General features: G+C 51.3%; 1 protein-coding gene across 1 annotated transcript in view; it reads left to right on the top strand.

The window, feature by feature from the left end:
• Window positions 1-18,763: 18,763 nt before the first annotated feature.
• The window catches only part of SEPTIN9 (septin 9), a 250,111-nt gene continuing 248,700 nt past the window's right edge, over window positions 18,764-20,174 (top strand). The window contains exon 1 of the mRNA XM_024206297.2: window positions 18,764-18,953. Coding sequence (XP_024062065.1) covers window positions 18,932-18,953 — 22 coding nt within the window. The 5' untranslated portion in view covers window positions 18,764-18,931. The remainder of the gene's footprint in view (window positions 18,954-20,174) is intronic.

The raw sequence follows: 20,174 nt of genomic DNA, 5'->3' as shown, positions 1-20,174 counted from the left end.
GTAATGTGGGATGGAGAGGGGATGGGGAGAGCACAGGGGGCCCGGGCTGGGGAGGAGTCATGTGGGGAGGTCACATGTTCTCTCCTTTAGTTGGTGTGTTCCCCCCCCCCCCCCAGTATGGGGAGGCTCCAGTCGTCTCAGTTGGAATCAAGCCAGTGATCTAGTGGTAAAATACTATGTAACCCAGCCCTATGCCCAGGAACCATTCAGGTAACCCATCCCCCTCCTCTTATCTCTCCCACCCCATTCAGGTAACTCTGTCTCTCCGACCTCCTATCTCTCCCACCTCCTGTCTCTCCCACCCCATTCATTTACTAAATTAAACAAATAATGACAATGACCATTTTTGGAAAATAGACAGGTGCAAAAAAATCATATCTTCCTATTCCCCTCTGAGGAACTGACCAGTTTCAGACTTGTTTTTGTGCATGCCTGTCTGGTTTGGTTTTCACAGCTGGAAACTGGCAGATGCCCATGACACAAGCTTTTTGGGAATCTTCTATTTAAATCTGACAGGCTCTGAAATCGTCATTGCCCTGCGATTGTACCAAACTGATTGTAAGCACTGAGATTGAACACAATAACAGATGACATGATAGAATTTATTAGAGAATTTAGGTAGCCTGTGCCCAGGGTCGAGTGATTTTGCCTCATAGTTCTGGTTCCACAGAGTAAGGTTCTTAACAGTCCAGTGAGCTAAAATCCTCAGTTTGCCGGCTAGCATCAGCGAAAAGGCTTCTCTGTGGTTGTGTGGGGATGTCTGCGCAGGTGGCTATTCCCACAAGTGGAAGGGCAGGACAGGAATGGGAGGCATAGGCAAAGCTGGAATCGGTCTCTGCTCCCGTACTGAGACAACTGTCGTCAGCTAAAGCAGCCACAGGCATGCAGCATGGGAAACAAAACTCCCACCTGTTAGCTCAAAAAATCCCCAATCTCTGGTTCCTGATCTAATGGTGACTCCGTCCGTGTTCAATAGGTAGCCCAGCTGTGCAAGGATTTGCCTGTTGTTTGTAGGCCAGCCACCAGAGGGCAAGACAGGAACAAAATCTTGAGCAGTGTGGAATCCACTGAGTCCAGGGAAATGCTCGTCTACCCTTGATCCATCCTATTGCAAGCAGAACGAAGATCTAGGCCTCGAATAGCAGTGGGGGCTGCAAGTCAGGTTGGCTGCGCACTGGCAGAACCGTGTGTGCAAAGCTTGTGGAGCGCCTGGCTGTAGCCATCACCATTGTTCCGTCAGTGTCACGGTAACCCAAATCCTTTCGGAAAGGTATAAAAATGGATCAACCCCAGGGAGCGAACAGACTGTACCATAGAACTCCCACACAGCAGGATGTCTGCTGGAACAGTTCCCTACCCACCATAACATCCCCCATCCATTGGCACAGCCAGTCCCCTCCCTTTGAGCGAGGGTGAGAGCAGGGTGAGCTGTCTCTAGACTCTGCCCTTTGCCAATGGATGAGGATGTGCATGGCTCCTTTTCCGGGGAGTCCCGCTCTTTCTAGCCCAGAGAATGCACATCCTCCCTCTGAACTCTCAGAGCCCTGGATTGCGCCTGGCACGTAAACACAAAAGCATCCATCTCCGGGGCTCTTTGGAGAACAACCTATTTTCCATCTTCCTTCAAGTCAACCCCAGCTCCGAAAGAGATCAAAAGAGCCTGGGGGCAGGGGGTGAGGAGTAGGGAGTTCCACATTGCTACATTCACACAGCTGCTAGCACCAGCCCGCTCACTGAGTTGCTCCTGAAACCAATCCAGACTCTGAAGTCATCTTTCCATTAGGAATCCATTCATGCTCCGGCCAGAGCCCCGGTGTGGCTCCCTGCAACCTAGCAAACAGCCAAGCACTAACACAGACCAGGAGCCACCGCTCCTGCCTGGCTCATTAGAGGAAATCTACTGCTGGTCTGATGTGCGCTGGGCAGGCGGAGCGGGGCGAGCCCCCAACCCTGCTCCCCAGCCGGAGCGTCGGAGCAGGGCAATGGAGTTCGAGGGCCGGATTAAAAGCTCTGGTGGGTCAGACGCGGCCTGCAGACAGTAGTTTGCCCACACCTGTGCTAGCTTGACGACCCGGGAGACGTAAATCCTCTGCACGCTTCATGCAGCAGCCGCCCTGTGCTTCATCTCTTTAGGCCCCGTGTCTAAGGGTAAGAGAGGGATGGTCCTTCTCAATGTCCCTGGACTCTCTGAGATTTCCTACAAGGATACCACTTCCTGCCAGCTGTGCTGGTCAGTTTGGTAATGCAGACCTTTGCAGTGAGACCCACCAGGCTGTTAGATAATAGCAGTGGTTGCTTTCTCCTGGCTTGACTGCAGGCCAACCAGTGCTCTTTGGGGCACGCGCTCTGGGTCCCAGTGCAAAGCCTGATAGTGTGGGATTGTTTGGGAAGTTCTGGCCCATCGCTGAGAAGAACAGTGAGAGCCAATGCTCTGGTTCGCCTGCTTGAGCTTTAATTACCTTACCGGCTGCACTATGCAGTGAAATCCAGATTTGGTTTCATTTTCATTTGGTGAATCGGAGTTTCCTCTGATCCTTTTTCTCTCATACTTTGCATTTCTGGGAAGTCTTTCACAGCAGTGTAAACAGGGAGGTATTAACCTCGACACACACAAATTACTAGTTTGCAGATGGGGAAACTGAGGCATCTAACAGTGAAGTGACTTGACCAAAGTCACAGAGATAGTCAGTGGCAGAGCTGGAAAAAGAACCTAGCTCTCCTGAGTCCCAGGCCTCTGGCTCTAACCACTAGGTTACACTGCCTTTTTTTTGTCACCAAGAAAGAGACAACCATGGCCTTGTTTTGCTTACTTCATCTTTTGTTAGCATCAATGCTGCCAGCAGAGCTCTGGAAGACAGTGGCTGCCTGTGAACTTGCATTGGCTTTGCAGCAGCAGAACACAAAAATATGGTAGGCCCTACAACAACTGTGGCTATTTAAAAAAAAAAAAAAAAAAAGGAATGGAGACGGAAATAGATATTTAGCATCTGAGGTGTTTCCCCAGCATCAAGGCTGAGCCTTTGGGAGGAGTCAAAGAACCTGGAAAACAATTAGTGATACGCTGGCCTCTCTCTCCCCCTCTGCCACACCGTCCCTCCACCCTCGCTCTGAGGTCTGTCTTTCTAGTCCCCCTCTGAGGTGGATGCATTAGTCAAATCCATGCTGTTACCTGGTGAACTGGGTTCAGTGTTTACATTACCTCTTGGCTTGTCTCTTTCAAGGTATGTTTCATTCTGACTGATCAGCCTTTTAAGCTGGATTTGCAGCGGGAGAGTAGACTCAAGTCCATAGATATTACGTAGCAATGGGGGTTGGTTTGCTACAACTGGGGAGGCAGTGGAGATGTCACCAGTGCCAGACAGTGGCATATTAGACAGAAACCTACTCCAGCCTCCAGGGCTGCAGTCGGACCAGCCTGGGGTTCTGCTGCCCAGGGTGAAGGCATCATTTGCAGACTCCGTGTGAGAGGTGTACTCCTTTTGTGCAGTGCAGAGTCCTCTCCTGGGCGTTGTGACACTGTTTGAAGGCACCAGGCAGGGCTTTTGGCTTTATCGCAGCCTAGGTCCCATAGGCTGTAATAGCAGTAGTGGATCAGCTCTGTGCACACTCCACAGACCAGGGGAAAGATTCCTAACCCACTTTGCCTCCATGGAAGCCTCCGGCATTGCTCACACTGGCTGCTGTGGAGATCCCAGACTCCACGGAGTTACAGCAGGGGTGAAAATTGGCCTGTTCTGTTTTCCACTCGTTGGTCCCAATCCTGCTCTCAGCTCCACGGGAGTAGATCCTTGCCCCACTGGGGCTCTCACTGGCACAGACATCTGCACCGCATTGCTAAGCACAGGAGCAAGGATCTCCTTTGTAACTTGCCAGCCTAGGATGGTAACCTAATAACCCCCGGGGTAGGGCGTTAGCAGCAGGGATCGAACCCAGGAACTCTGGATCTAAATGCATGCGCCCCTACCGCCTGGGCTAAAAGAGCTGCGTGTGTTAGCTCAAAGCCAGTAGCACAGAAACTTGGGATGTGGTCCAGCCCCCCACCCCACCCCTAGAGGGGGACAGAGAGCCACACTGTGCAAGTGTGGGCTACAGGGACTTACTCAGTTCCAAGAGGCAGCATGATCTGGGGCTGGGAACTCCAGGGTTCCAGCCCTGGCTTTGCCATGGACTAGCTGCATGTCGAACCTCTACGTGCCTCCATTTCCCCACCTGTAAAAAGGTGGGGGGGGGGCAGTAACACTTCCTCGCAGGGGTGCTGCCAGGCCTGGCCAGTGGCTGCACTGCACACCAGCACTGGGAAGGTGCTGAGGACTGTGAGTCACTGGTTTGACATTGCAGTGTTTGTTTTCCTTTGTAAACTTGGAAGTAACATTTGGCCTGAGCTCCAGGCTGGAAGCAGAGAAGTGTAGCCCTTCCTTCCCGCCCCCACCCCGCCCCTAGACGGGACAGAAGTGCTGCGGCTGCACTGCTCGCATCTGAGATAGCCCAGCGCCAGAATACCAAATTCCCTCCTTCCAGCTTTTCCATTTCACGTGCCAAGGGCCAGCTCTGCAGCCTGGTATAAATCTTCCATAATTCCATAATTGCTTTGGTAGCGATTATAGTCCAGCTCTTGTTGAGCCTTCTGTGGTTTTCCTTCATCCAGACTTGCTGTGTTTCCTTTTCCCCTCTTTTCCAGTTCCCTGCTTCCCTCCTTCTCCAGTTACCAGCTGGGCTCTGTGGCTCCTGTCCAGAATCTCCCAGCAGAGAAACAGCTGCACAATGGGTCTGATGGGTTTCTATGCCTGCTGTTCCACAAACAGCCAGTAGGGGGAGAGGGCCTCTCACGCCCGTCTCCCAAACACATGTAAACACACAGGTCAAGGTCAGACACCAAGGTCAGGCTTACAGCACTGGGGAGGGGACTGCGCTCTGGAAACCAGTGACTCTGCAGGTGGTTGTAGACAGCCAGCTGAACGTGAGCTGCCTGTGGGATGCTGGGGGGGAAAGGGTTAACACCACACCAAGATGTAACAGGGCATATACTGAGCAGGAGAAGGAGAAGGAAGGTGGGATTGCCCCTGAGTATGGTAGATGTAGGGTAACACTTTCAAAAGTGCCTGTGTCCCATTTCTAAAAGGCACTTCAGCTCAGACTGTCAGCGATGTTTAGGCCCCTGACTCCCATTGGATCTGGGCCTAGGTCACTTAGACACTGTTGAAAATTTTACACATGATCTAGTTCAATTGCAAGTTATTAAACTAGAATCAGGCATCCCTGGATGAAATCCTATAGCCTGTGCTCTTCAGCATGTCAGTCTAGATGATCATGATGGTCTCTTCTGGCCTTAAAATTGATGCGTCTCCAGTCTGAATGTACGTGTCCTGGTCAGTATTTCCTGGGGAAAGCACAAGGGGGAGGGGCTCCACTTGAGCGGAGAACATTGAGGGTCATGTGAGTCTGCCCTAGAAAAACTGTGGCTGAGGCCCTGGAGAATCCAACAGGTTCCTGCTCCTGTAGGTTTATTACAAAACGATGACTTACATGATACTAACTAGTAACTGTAAAAAAGTTTGCATTTCTGTAGCCCCTTTCGCCTGAGGATGTCAAAGCACTTTCCAATTAATCAAGCCCCACAACTCCCCGGTGACATAAGGTAGGATTATTATCCCCATTTCACAGATGAGGAAACGGAGGCACAGAACAGGGAAGTGACTTGTCCTCTTGCTGCTTCCCTTGGGCACCAGCCCCCCTGCCCATGCCTGCTGCTTTATTTATTTATAATAGAAGCATCAGCTTTCAGTTTGGGGCTGGGGAAAAAGTTTCCTCTTATAAATACATTGGCAAGGCTGTTCTCAGAAACTGACCACTTGTGCCGTAGCAGATGTTACCCTGTTTGGTAATAAAACCCTGCCCATGAGCAATTTGGCTGCTCCTTCTGGCTCACTGTAATTAAGGTGAGAGGAAAGATCAAAGCCTTCTGACTTAAGCCAGGTAATTGCTTCATTAAGGTTCCTGCCTCCTAAACACATCCATTAGTGCAGGCGGTGGAGCAGCAGGGTTGCAGAGCCAGGTGGCTAGATGACAATGTTATGATGCTGTGGACCATGGAGGCTGCAGTGTCAGATGGAGCCAAGGGAGCAGGAGGCAGGGAATGCATTGCTAAATTACTAACCTCCTAGCCATATGCAGTTGAGACTGCAGAGGGAGCCTGGCTGTTGTGCTATAAACTTCATCCCGACTAAGTGAATCAGGGGGTTGAAACAGGCAGTCAATGAAGGAGGGTTCAGATCATCACATCACAGTCTGCTTCCCTCTGCTATCTGAGAATCAGATTGTGATGGGGTGTTAGGAAGGCCGGGGCATCTGTGTTCTCCCATTCCAGGGGATGCCTGCTTTAACACCTGTACTATAACTGAAATGAGGGAGGGTCATTCAGAACTAGTATGGTGCAAATCTTAGCTGTTGGCATATGTGACTGTCCATACAAAAGTTCTCTGTGGTGGCAGTCCCTATGGAGTTGTGTGACCATACACACAGGTGTGCACACACAAATTTTGCTTTGAGTTTAGGGTATAAATAAAGCTGAAGACTCAGCCACTGCTACCCAATATCACCTGGCTGAATTTAGTTAGGGGTCAGATCTGAGCCCCACATCCAAGATTGTTGCTGCAACTTACTTCCTTAATGGGTGGGATCCAAACACCCCAAACTCTGGGGAAGTTTAGACCTAGATGCCATCCCCAGAGTTTAGATTGAGGTTTGATTCTGCTCTGCACAGAGATGTAAAGCTTGGAGCTAGACCTAGTGTTCTGATAGGGGGGGTTGGCTGCACCCCACCTCTAGCTTGGCTGGTAAACCTTACATTTGCCCATGTATGCAAACACATTCTGAGCATCAGATTTCCTACCAAGCTCCAAATGAGGCAAGTTTGGCTGTGAACATTTCACATGGCTCTAATTAGGATTGTGCCTGGACTGTAGAAAAAGGATCCCAAGCCTTCCTAGGGTTTTTCCACCCAGCCTGCCAGCTGTTTTGCAGCTGCTAATTATATATATATAAGAATGTAACGTCTGTAGGACAGGGACCACGTCTTTAGGTGTTTGTAAAACCTGATCCTGGTTAGACTTCTGGGTGCTGCTGTGATAGAACTAGTGAACAACCATTTTATATAACCATTTCAATTATTAGAAATAGAAATAGTTGGATTTGTGATGACCGGGAGAACCACATGGTGAATTGCTTGCTAAGTGCAAGGGTGGCAGACTTCTCGATGCTCCTAGACCAGGGATGGGCAAACTACGGCCCGCGGGCCAGATTCGGCCCGCGAGCCATTTTAAGCCAACCCGCGAGCCACACCACGCAGCTCGGCCCCGCTCCGGCACTCCAGCCGGGGTGCTGGGTCGGGGGCCGGACCACGCTGCTTGGCCCCACTCCGGCCAGGGCGCTGGGTTGGGGCCGCACCACGTGGCTCAGCTGGGTGCTGGGGGGCTGCACCTCGCGGCTTGCCCCCCTCCGGCCGGGGCGCTGGGTCGGGGGCCGCACCACCCAGCTCCTGGAAGCTGTGGCATGGCCCCTCTCCGGCTCCTACGTGCTCCAATGGGAGCTGCAGGGGCAGTGCCTGCAGATGGGGCAGTGTGCAGAGCCGCCTGGCCGCGCCTCCACATAGGAGCCGGAGAGGGACATTCCATTGCTTCTGGGAGCCGCTTGAGGTAAGCGCCGCTCGGAGCCTGGACCCCCTGATCCTCTCCCCACACCCAACCCCCGACCCCAGCCCTGATTTCCCTCCCACTCTCCAAACCCCTGGATCCCAGCCCGGAGCTCCCTCCTGCACCCCAAACCTCTCATCCCCAGCCCCAACCCAGAGCCCACACCCCCAGCCAGAACCTGCACCCCTTCCCACACCCTTGCCCCAGCCCTGATCCCACTCCTGCCCTCCAAACCCCTCGGTCTGAGCCCAGAGCACCCTCCTACACCCCAAACTCCTCATCCCCAGCCCCACCCCAGAGGCCACACCCCCTCCCGCACCCAGGGCTGGGTCTATGCACCAGCAAAGCAAGCAGGTGCTTGGGGCGGCACATTTTCAGGGGCGGCATTCGGGCCATCCTTGGGGGGGGAGGGCCAGCCCTGCGGGCGCTAACCCAAGTAGACACTGTCCCAGTCCCCAAGCTGACGCCGACTTCCAGGTGGAAGAGCCACAGCGGGTGGGCAAAGCTGGCCCCGGGACTGGGGTCCAGCAGCAGCAGCGCGTCGTGCGTGGGAGGCGCCCTGGGGCCACTGTGGTTCATGCTGCCGGCCACAGCCGAGCCATTCGGCGGGCTCCGACACGTGGAGCGCGGGACACTTGGGCTGGGGGCCACCCTGCGGGGCTTATGGAGCCACCTGCAAGTGCCGCAGGGCGGCCGCCCCCCAGCACCGCAGCCAGGGCTGGGCGAAGCGGCCCAAGCCACCCAGGGGCTGTGGCAGGGAGGCCAGGAGCAGCAGCGGGGCCATAGAGGAGACCGGTGCCCGGGGCGCTGCCATGCGGGGCCCACGTCCTGCTCTCTGGGGCTCCGTTCCCTGCCGGCCGCTCCCTCTGAGGCTGCCCTGCCCCGGCTCCTCAGCCCCCTGCCGGGGCGGTTCCCCCGGCTCTGCCCTCCCAATTCCCGGCCGGTCCTGGAGGCAGGAGTCCCGGCTGGAGGGACCCTGGGCTGAGGCGCGGCCCGGGAGCCCTGCTGCTTACCCCGACCCTGCCAGTGCCAGACCAGCTGGAGGTGAGAGGGGAGCGGGCGGAGTCAGGGCCCCCCTGGGCACCAGGTGGATGCAGCCTCCGGCCCTGCTTGTGTCATGAGCGGGATGCGAGTTACCAGTGACCCAGGGCTGGGGCAGCAGGAGGGTGCAGGTGCGGGGGGAGGGCACTGGTGGAGGGAGGGGGGGAACCCAGAGCTGGGGTGGCAGGGGGTGCAGGTGTGGGGGGAAGAGCCCAGGACTGGGGCAGCAGAGGGGCGCGGGGGTGGGGAGCCCAGGGCTTGGGTGGGGGGCAGCCAAAAATTTTTTTGCTTGGGGCAGCAAAAAACCTACAGCCGGCCCTGCCCGCACCCCAACCCCAATTTTGTGAGTATTCATTTCCCGCCATACAATTTCTATTCCCCGCTTTGTCCCTTGGGCCAAAAAGTTTGCCCACCCCGATCTAGACAGACTTATGTGCAGTACTGGGGAGGAGCTGGTGGTTGTTGTAGTCCATGTAGGTACTAATGACAAAGGGAAAAGTAGGAGTGAGATGCTGGAGGCCACATTTACCTGTTAGATAAGATATCAAAATCCAGTCCCTCCATGGTAGCATTCTCTGAAATGCTTCCAGTTCCATGCGCAGGACCAGCTAGACAGGCAGAACTGCAATCTTTGAGTGTGTGGATGAGAGTATGGTGTGTGGAGAAGGGATTTCGGTTTATTAGGACCTGGGGAGTCTTTTGGGAAAGGAGGAAGCTATACAGGAAGGTTGGGCTCCACCTAAACCAGAACAGAACCGGATTGCCGGCATGTAAAATTAAAAAGGTCGTAGAGCAGTTTTATAACTAATGGCTGTGGGAAAGCTGACACATCCACACAGTTCGGACAGAGACATCCCTTAGGGGAGGATTTATTAAAGGGGATTCTTTCTATTCTAGTAAAGAGGAGAGGATGGAAGTTGATAAAGTACAGGTGGGAACTGAAGAGAAACAGTCAAACAACAGAGTCCCATTCAATTACTTCACATGAAGGCAGACAACTAAATATTGACGAATTTTATAAGTGCTTGTATACAAATACTAGAAGTCTAAATACTAAGATGTGTGAACTTGAGTGCCTGGTATTTAATGAGGATATTGCTAGGTATCACAGCAGCTTGGTGGAATGATAATAATCAATGGAACATGGTGATAGTAGGGTACAAAATATATCGGAATGACAGAGTAGGTCGTGCTGGTGGGGGAGTGGCACTGTATGTGAAAGAAAGCATAGAGTCTAATATTGTAAAAATCTTAAATGAATCAAATTGTACCAGAGAATCTCTATGGATAGAAATGTCATACTTGATTAATAAGAGTATAGCAGTAGGAATATATTACTGACCACCTGACCAGGATGGTGATGGTGATTGGGAAATACTCAGGGAGATTAGAGAGGCTACAAAATAGAAATCTCAATAATAATGGGGGATTTCAATTATCCCCACAGTGACTGGGAACATGTTACCACAGGATGGGCTGCAGTCTAGATAAAATTTCTGAACACCATAAATAACTACTTCTTGGAGCAGCTAGTCCTGGAACCCACAAGATGAGAGGCAATTCTTGATTTAGTCCTATGTGGCGCACAGGGATCTGGTCCAAGAGGTGAATATAACTGAACCGCTCGGTAATAGCAACCATAATGTAATTAAATTTAACATCCTTATAGGAGGGAAAATACCAAAGAAACCCACTGCCATCGTATTTAACTTCCAAAAGGGGAACTACAGAAAAATGAGGAGGCTATTTAAATGGAAATAAAGGAACAGTCACAAGAGTGAAATGCCTGCAAGCTGCATGGAAACTTTAAAAAAACCAAAACACTGTAACAGAGGCTCAAAATAAATGTATACCCCAAATAAAAAATAACAGTAAGAAGACACAAAAATGCCATCATGGCTAAACAACAGAGTAAAAGAGGTGGTTAGAGACAAAAAAGACATCCTTTAAAAATTGGAGGTCAAATCCTACTGAGGAATATAGAAAGGACCATAAACTCTGGCAACTCATGTTAAAAGTATAATTAGCCAGGTCAAAAAAGAATTTGAAAACCAGCTAGCAAAAACACAAAAACTAACAGCAATTAGCAATTAGGAAGCCTGCCAAACAGTTAGTGGGATTGCTGGACAATCAAGGTGTTAAAGGAGCACTCAAGGAAGACAAGACCATTGAGGAGAAGTGTAGTGGGGTGGTTACCCACTACTGCCCTGAGGGGTTTAAAACAGCCCTGGAGGAGGGCTGTGGAAGGGCAAAACACCTGGGCTGATTGGGGGGAAGCAGGCTCAGCTGGGGCCACACCCCAATCAGGGCCCAGCTGGCCCTATAAAGGCTTAAGCCAGGCGCTCAAGCAGACAGTCTCTCTTTGTGTTGAGAGAGAGAAGGGCCTGGCAGCAGGGAGCTTAACTAGGTATCTGGAGTGGAGCAGGGCTGGGGAAAGGCCAAGGGAGCTGGGGAGCTCTGGCCTAGGAAAGCCCCAGGCTGCAGGCCTGGTAAGGCCTATTAGGTACTGGGTTGCAGGGGGCAGCCCATGGGTAGCCAGAGGCAGCAGGTCCAAACCCCTTTGCCTGTGATGAGTGGCTTATACACTGCAGTCTGCCCCAGTGAATGGGGGCTAGATGAGGACTGGCAGTAGCCAAGACTGAGGTGAAGTGGGGATAGTGGGTGGGGGTTCCCCTGGGTGGGGAGACCCTGAGACTGAGGGGTTACTGCCAAGAGGGCAGCACCCCAAAGAAAGGGGCACTGGGTCCTGGGGGGGGACGACATGGGGGGGGGGGCAGCGGTAAGGCAGATCACCGGCTTGCAGAGGGTGCTCCTGGCTGGAAAATGAGCTAATTCCCAAGGACGACTAACAGGAGGTGCTGTGGGGGTGAGTCCACACCTTTACAAGAAGCTAAATTAATTATTTGCATTGGTCTTCACTGCAGGTGACAGATCTGAGGAACTGCCCCAGATTGAGGTGTCGGTAGAGGAAGTTTTAGAACAAAGTGATATAGTAAACAGTAATAAGTTACCAGAACCAGATGGTATTCACCTAACAGAACTCAAATATGAAATTGCAGAACTACTAACTGTGGTATGTCCCTGATTGCTTATATCAGCTTCTGTACCAGATGACTAACGTACCAGATGACTAACGTACCAGATGACTAACGTAACACCAATTTTTTAAAAAAAGCTCCAGAGGCGATCCTGGCAATTACAGGGCGGCAAACCTAACTTCAGTACCAGGCAAATTGGTTGAAACTATAGTAAAGAACAGAATTGTCAGACACATAGATGAACAAGATATGTTGGGGAAGAATCAATACAGCTTTTCTAAAGGAAAATCATGCCTTATCAATCTATTAGAATTTTTGGAGGGTGTCAACAAACAAGTGGAAAAGGATGATCCAGTGAATATAGTGACTTGGACTTTCAGAATGCCTTTGACTACACCTCTTCCCTCACCAAAGGCTCTTAAGCAAAGTAGGCAGTCATTACCTGGTTAAACGATAGGAAACAAAGGGTAAGAATAAATGGTCCGTTTTCACAATGGAGAGAGGTAAATAGCAGGGTCCCTCAAGGATCTGTACTGGTACCAGTGGTGTTTGACATATTCATAAATGATCTGAAATAAGGGGCAAACAGTGAGGTGACAAAGTTTGTAGATGATACAAAATTACTCACGCTAGTTAAGTCCCAAGCAGACTGCAAAGAGTTACAAAAGGATCTCACAAAACTGGGTGGCTGGACAAGAAAACGGCTGCTGAAATTCAATGCGGATAAGTGCAAAGTAATGCACATTGGAAAACATAATCCCAGCTATACATACAAAATGATGGGGTCTCAATCCGCTGTTACTACTGAAGAAAGATCTTGGAGTCATTTTGGATAGTTTTCTGAAAACGTCTGCTTGGTGTTCAGCAGCAGCCAAAAAAGCGAACAATGTTAAGAACCATTAGGAAAGGAATAGATAAGACAGAAAATATCATAATGCCACTATATAAAGCCATGGTCCATCCACACATTGAATGCTGTGTTCAGTTCTGGTCGCCCCATCTCTGCAAAGATATGGAACAGCTTCCATATGAGGAGAGATTAAAAAGATTGGGACTGTTTCACTTAGAAAAGAGACAACTAAGGCGGGATAAGATAGAGGTCTATAAGATTATGACTGGTGTGCAGAAAATGAATAAGGAAGTGTTATTTACCCCTTCAGATAACACAAGAACAAAGGGTCACCCAATACAATTAATAGGCAACAGGTTTAAAACAAACATAAGGAAGGACTTCTTTACCCAATGCACAGTCAACCTGTGGAACTCGTTGCCAGGGGATGTTGTGAAGGCCAAAAGTAAAAATGGGTTCAATAATACATTAGATAAGTTCGTGGAGGATGGGTCCCTCAATGGCTATTAGCCAATATGGTTAGGCTACAACCACATGCTGTGGGTGTCCCTAAGCCTCTGAGTGCTAGAAGGTGGGACTGGACGACAGAGGATAGATCACTCGGTAATTGCCCGGTTCTGTTCATTCCCTCTAACATGTCTGGTACTAGCCATTGTCAGAAGACAGGATACTGGACTAGATCGACCATTGGTCTGCCCAGAATGGCTGTTCTTATGTGTAGAGTTACATATAACATACACAAACAGTGATGTCTATCTCAGCACCTCACAATACTCCTGTGGGACTTGGCAGGGCTGTTATCCCCATTGCACAGGTGGGGAACTGAGGTACAGGGAGGCTAAGTGACTTGCCCAACATCACACAGGAAGTGTGTGGCAGAGCAAGGAACTGAACCCAGGTCTCTGGTGTGCTAGACCACAAGGCATTATACCGTCGTTAGGATGCACCTTTGACAGCCTCATTTCCTTGACTTGGTTTCCCCAGTCAGGAATATTGTAGCCATCCCAAACCCTGGCCAATTAAACTTTTACCCCTCCCCTCCCTGCCATGTCTGACATAGCAAGCCAGCTGTGGGTGTGAGTATATAATTTATATAAAAATATACACACATAGCTATTATGCTGCAGCGTAACGGTTTTATGGCGTGAGTCTGGCTGTCTCACTCCTGACTGCTGGAGTGGTGCGTGAGTTATGCAGGCCGTGCCAGATGAGTGCCGATCAACCCTGTAGACCTCTTCATCATGTATATTGCACATGCCACAGACTAGCTGCTACAGGAATGTGCTCAGAAATTCTTCAATCAGGACGGCTTTTTGGTATTGCTCTGAAGCCAGGTGCCTCAGTTATCATCCAAGGGCTCAGAGGGAAAACCAGGCAAAATGTGACAGCAACTGGAAAGTTAGCTGGGTGGGCGAAAATGAACATGGGGTTGGGAAGCTCGATGCTCCTAATTCTAGCTCTGAAAGGGACTCTTGCTAGGACCTCGGGCTAGCTTCTGTGCTTTGGTTTGCCCTTCTGTGAAATGGGGACAATGCTAGCCTTAGTTCACTGCAGCATCACAAGGGTTAATTCGCTAATGTTTACGTAGGACTCTGAAGCTGTCGTGCCCCCAGTGTTGTTAGTAGGATTCTGAGGAGCCAGGAAAGCAGCCAGGGCTAGTGGGGTGTTGGGTACTGGCTCAGGAAGGGCGACTGTGCTGTTGGCAGAGGGGGTCTCTCTGCAAAAGAAAGGGGTAGCTGGTGCTCTGAGTGCTAGTTGTAGGATGTGGAGGATAGAGACTCTGATTCTTGGGAGTGCAGGTACCAGATGTTCCCAGTGCTGGCTGTTCTCTGGGCTTGGCCTCAGTCACAAGCAACTTCCCCTTGGTGTGCGAACAGCATGCCTCCAGCAGGGAGCAAACTGCCCTGAAAATCCGTTCCCCTGCAGCCAGGAAACCAGCCGGGATTCTATGCCAGCCCGTGGTTTGCCTGGCTGGCCCTTTCTGCTGACTCAGTGCCTCCCGGCTTTTGGACTTACCGAAGTGCACAGGAGGAGTCAACGCTCCGCTGCACATCCATCAGCACCGAGGCTGTCCCTCCATGCCTGCCAGCGAGTTCATGCTAGAGCCAGCTTCTGCCAAAGCCACGAGCTCCCGTCTCCGTGTGGTCCCACTCCCTTCACTCCTAGTTCAAAAGCTTTGCTTGACTTTATTTTGCCCAGGTGTCTGTCTGTCTATCTCTCTCTCTCCAGCCAGTGGGTGGATGGCACCACTCACCTACTGTTTGGGTTGGCAGCTGCCCTCTCCTCTGCTGCTCTGCTCGCTTGGACGGCCCAACAGGGAAGAGTGTGCTGGATGGAAAACTTTACAGCCGCCCTCCAGCCGTGCAGCCACGGCAGAGCGACTGTGCAACCGTACGGAGCTGGCAGGCTCAGACGTAAAACAAACATAGTGCTGGATGCGGCCGATATACAACCCCATCACTCTAGTTTCCACCTTTACATCAGTCATGAATATTTTTCCCCAAAGAAGATGAGGCCTGGCCTGCTGCTGGCTTGTTAAACCCATGCACCCCTTCCCATGGCCCTATTGTGCCTTTCCCCTGCTTGCCCCTCATTCCTCTGGCTTCTACTCCCTCCCTGAGTGGTGGTAGAGCAGCCAGCCTGATGGAACAGGGCCCTGCTCCACAAACTCTCTCCCCCTGCTCATGGTGGCCTCAGTTAACCCTTTCCTGTACCTAATAATAGCCACGATGATTGGCTAGCGCGCAGCATCTTCAAACGGGAGACCAGCACTAACAGCTCACCAGGCAGGCTGGCTGGAAAAGAAGCGTTCCATGTCATGAAGAGTGTCGAGGTTTTGAATTTTGGTTTCAGTCTGCACTGGAATAGCGGGGGCGGGAGGTTCCTACTGATGAGACCTGAGGTGGATTGGCAGCGCTGGGAATGGGGAGGATGGACTAAGATTGGCAGTGCCAGGAGCACCTCAGGTCAGGAGTGAGGGGCATTAGCAGGGCTGCCCGGGGACCCATGACTGCAGTAACTGGGTGCTCCAGGCTAGGAGCGAGGTGCTTTGGAAGAGCTGATGGGGGCCCAGGACTGGGACATCAGAGGCGCTGCCCTTCAGGCCTGAGGTGTTTTGGCAGAGCTGCATGTGTGGGACGCTCACTCAGACAGCGCTGGTCTGCACTGTGTCTGGAGCAAGCCAGGACTCTGAATCCCCCCCTTTCAAGAGCAATAAATTCCCTCACTTATCTTCCCGAACAGAAAAGAGCTATAAATGACTTACCTATTTGCAGCTTGAGGGCTCTGTATTGGATTAAACATTAACCTGCCTTTCCAAGCAAAACTACTGACTCTCTGGATAATTCAGAGGCCCAGGCAGTTCAAGAAAAGGATTTTTTGTCAAACAGACTTTTCATAAAAAAATCCCTCCAGCCATTTTCTAGTTCTTCGTGTTTATTTGGTCCTGCAGTAGAGAGCTTGCCCCACAGTTTGCTGTTTGTATTTGTGCAGTCAAGCCGACGTCACTGCTCTGCACACATACACACATACATGCATAGTCACGCACACACAGATGCACATAATCATATGCACACATAACTGCGCACACACACACAATCATAGGACCGTGCATGCACAATTGCACACACGCACAATTGCACACACCTAATCGCATGCCCACACACACACACAATTGCATGCACACATGCAAATATGTGAAAGGAGCTGTAAATTGTCCCTGAACCTTCTGCAAAACAGTATTATAGTATTTGAATCAGCCATGTCTATGAATATAACCAGAGGCGCAGAGACAAGGGGGGCAGCCCAGAAGGTAGGATATTTGATTAGCATTCAACCAAGCAAGCTGTGGATTGTCTTCCTGGCGCCATCACTGGCCCACCATATGATGTTGGGCAAGTCACTGCACCTCTCTGTGCCTCGGTTTCTCACCTGTAAAATGGAGCTAATGACTTGTAAAGCGCTTTGAGATCTGTTCTAGAGACGAGCTAGGTATTGCTGTTTAATGATGGGATGGGCTACTGGTCTCTTCGTGTCCTCATGCAATGCCAGGATCAGAGCACACCAACCCTGTGCCAGGCAGGCTTGCAAAGCAACAGACTTCCTTGCAGGATATTACAGTGGGAGTAAAAGCAAGTAGGTGAGTCACCCATCCTCTGGATTGCTGAATACTAGCAGGGATGGCCCTGGGCTCTCAGTAATGAGATACGCGCTTACACAGTCCCAGGGAGGGAAGGGAGAGGGGTTAAAGCAGTGGCCACACAGCTGACAACATGGTGAGGGGGCCTTTCGCAAACCACAAAGTCAATATTTTACTATTTTGTGCAAATCCAGTGCTGGTGAAAGTTGCTGGCTCAGCAGCTTCCTTCACGACACATGCAAGGGTTAGAGGGCAGCTCAGGCTCCATGGCCCATTCAATCTACAACTGCTCTCCTGAGACAGGAATTGGAGCCAGCTGTGATGGTGGGTTGTGTGGTGTGGACACTTGCTCAGGGGGAACTGGACTGAGACCCAACAAACTCATTTCACCAAACACCATCAGCTGGTAATAACTAATGATTGGAGCTGGATTCAAACTGATGACCTAGAGGTGAAAAACTGTATCTAGGAGCCAGTCAGTCCTCACACAGCATCATTTTTATCTCAGGCCTTGTCTACATGAGAAAGTTGTGCCAGTTTAACTTAAATTAGTGTTTAAATCACTTCAATTAAACCTGTGCAAACCACTGTGTGGACATGCTTAGTTCAGTTTAAACCAGGCTCATATTCTTTTAGTTTAAACCAGATCCTGATAGGTTTAAGCCAAATGGAAATATGTCGCTCTGAACTGAAATAAGAATGTCCATACAGGGGCTTGCACCAGTTTAACTAAACAGGGCCGGCTTTAGGCCGATTCCCCGGAATCGGGCCCCGCAGGTAAGAGGGCCCCGCGCCTTAGGCTCACCCGGCGGCGGTCCGCTCCGGCAGCATTTCGGCGGCGGGTGGGGGGGGTGCGCTCCGGGGTCTTCGGCAGCATTTCGGCGGCGGGGGGTCCTTCAGTGCCGCGGAAGACACGGAGCGGACCCCCACCGCCGAAGTGCCGCCGAAGACCCGGACCGCGGAATCGGGCCCCGCAGGTCCTAAAGCCGGCCCTGTAACTAAATCAGTTTCCAAATTGCACCTCTTGTTAAACCGGTGCAACTTTCTCATGTAGACAAGGCTTTGGGGAGAGGTTCTGCTACCTTTCCTCCTGCTGAATGAGTCTCAGGTCAATGGAAAGATTCCCATTGATACCAACTTAGGCCCTTCCCTCATAAAGAGTCCAATTCCATGGGGCAGAATCCAGTTCTTCGACCTTTCTCTTCTCAATGTTCTCCTCTTTCTGCGCTAACAATGCCTCCAGCATATTTGCCTGGCTACTGATTACCCAGCATGCACTTCACACGGCCAGTAATCAGAAGCATGTGTCTCGTCTCTGGGCTGCTGAGACACCCAGACCATGTATCAGACTTGAGCCTTTCCTCTCCCCAGATGCTATGAAGGGCAATGAGTGGACCTGTGTGTGAGGGGGGAGAATCTCCCTTCGCTTTGTGAAGCTGGTTGTCTGGTATGTGGCTGGCTGTTGGGCTGCTTCTCTTCGGCGTGATGAATGGTTGTTACACACACGCACGCATGCACACAACCCCACAGCAGGAAGCTAAGCAAATGCTTCACTTGCCTGGCAGCCTCGCCTCTCTGTGCGGGTTTGGAGAGCAAAGAGGAGATGTTTACACTAATCAGGCTGACAGGCCAGCAATGCACTTTGAACTAGAAACTGCTTCTCCCTAGAACTGGGGTGATCCTGACCCATGTAGAGGGGGAGGGGCTGAGTCAACGGTGGTGGGGTGGCTCGGGGCTCGAAGGAAGAAACTCAGGTAGATTTTGTTCCTGGCTGCACAGGTTCAATCTGCGGGAGGTTCCAGGCCCGGGAGCTGGCAGAAATATTCTGCAGAGTGCATTTGTGTTCGGAGGGGAAAAGGTTAAACCACCAGGGAGGCTGAGCTCTCCTCCTTCCCCTGCCAATGTCAGCGCAGTTGGAACGGCCCAGAACTGAACATCAGATTAGGAAAGGTGTGTTCTAATTGCTGGGAGTGTGCTGGGCTGCCCCTCAGCTGGAGCTCCCGGTGTGTGGAGCCAGCGTACAGGAGGAGTGCACTTCCCCTGGCTGATCCCTGCCTGCGGGAACAACAGGACTAAGCCAGTCACACATCACCCTGGGGATTAGTCGCAGGAGCAACTTGGAAAGCCATCCCGGCACGGAATTTTGTTCCTATGTAACGTCCGCGACGGTGGCAGCATGAAGAAATCAGTCCACTCAGGTGAGCAAAGCGGGCCCTGGTTTGGTGGCTGCCGGGTGTTCTCGAATCAGTAAGCTGGGCTGTGCGTGTGTGTACAAAACCAACACTTAAAAATAACAGTATGGCATGTACAAGCCCTTCTTGCTCTAGTTCTCTCTGTCGGAGGAGAGCTGCTGTTTTGTTGCCTATAAATGAAAGTCTTTGATCAATGGAAACCCAGAGCAAACCCAGGGAGGCAGGTTGTGCCAGCCCACTGGAAGTGTCCGTGAATGCAGTTCCTGTGACCTACACGTCACTGTGACAGCACACGCCACAAGGAATGGCAGAGTCGGTCAGCTTGGAACAAAAGAGGGACACTGAAAAGCAAAGCGGTGCCTAAGTTACCGGCTGCATTTCCTGTTGTAAGGGACACTAATAGCATGTGTGCTGTGAATTGAATGAACCAGAGTCGTGGGAGGGTGGTGTGGGTCTGAGTCAGTGCCCTCTATCCCACCCTGCTGGTTTTTTTCAAGAACCCTCGACTCCCCAGCTCTACTCCAAGTCAATGCAGGCTCTTTTGCACTCACTCCTGTGGGGACAGCCATTGTAGGTCACTGGCTGTGGTAGGGCTGCAGCTGGTTACAGTCCTGCCAAGGTAATCTTCTGCCTCCTGGATGCTGAGTCACCAGCCGAGGAGCAGTTACAGCTCCTACCCCCTCATCTTCAGCCTTCCCATTAGAGCAGAGCCCTACGAGCCCTGTGAAAGCCTGGTAGGGTGACCAGGTAGCAAGTGTGAAAAATCGGGATGGAGGTGGGGGGTAATAGGTGCCTATGTAAGTAAAAGCTCCAAAAATCGGGACTGTCCCTATAGAATCGGGACATCTGGTCACCCTAAAGCCTGGCATTGGCAGTTTCTGAAAGAGCTGCCAAGCCACTGCTCACAAAGAGCTGCCGCTGGTACAATGCGAGGGGAGTGGCTAAAGTTAGCATGGATTCCTGACACCCTGTAAGGTCAAACTAACAAATCCCTGGAATAAGTGATCAGTGGGTTATAGTGAGGGCAAATCCCCTATATAAGACCAATCTCTTACCCAACTGACACACTGCAGTTAGGGTCCCTGCTAGCACTCAGGCACATTTTGCCCTCTACAGCTGAGTTCCACTCCTGGTCCAGCCAGCAGCCTGTGACTTTAAATTCCTTAAGCCAAATTCTGCTCACTTACACCCTTACTACCCCAGTGACTTCAGTGGGGCAGGCTGGAT

Source organism: Terrapene carolina, unplaced genomic scaffold, assembly GCF_002925995.2.
Source record: "Terrapene carolina triunguis isolate 2854851 unplaced genomic scaffold, T_m_triunguis-2.0 Scaffold192, whole genome shotgun sequence".
Classification (NCBI taxonomy): domain Eukaryota; kingdom Metazoa; phylum Chordata; order Testudines; family Emydidae; genus Terrapene; species Terrapene triunguis.
Note: the sequence above shows the minus strand (reverse complement) of the source record. Positions and strands in the feature narration are given on the sequence as shown.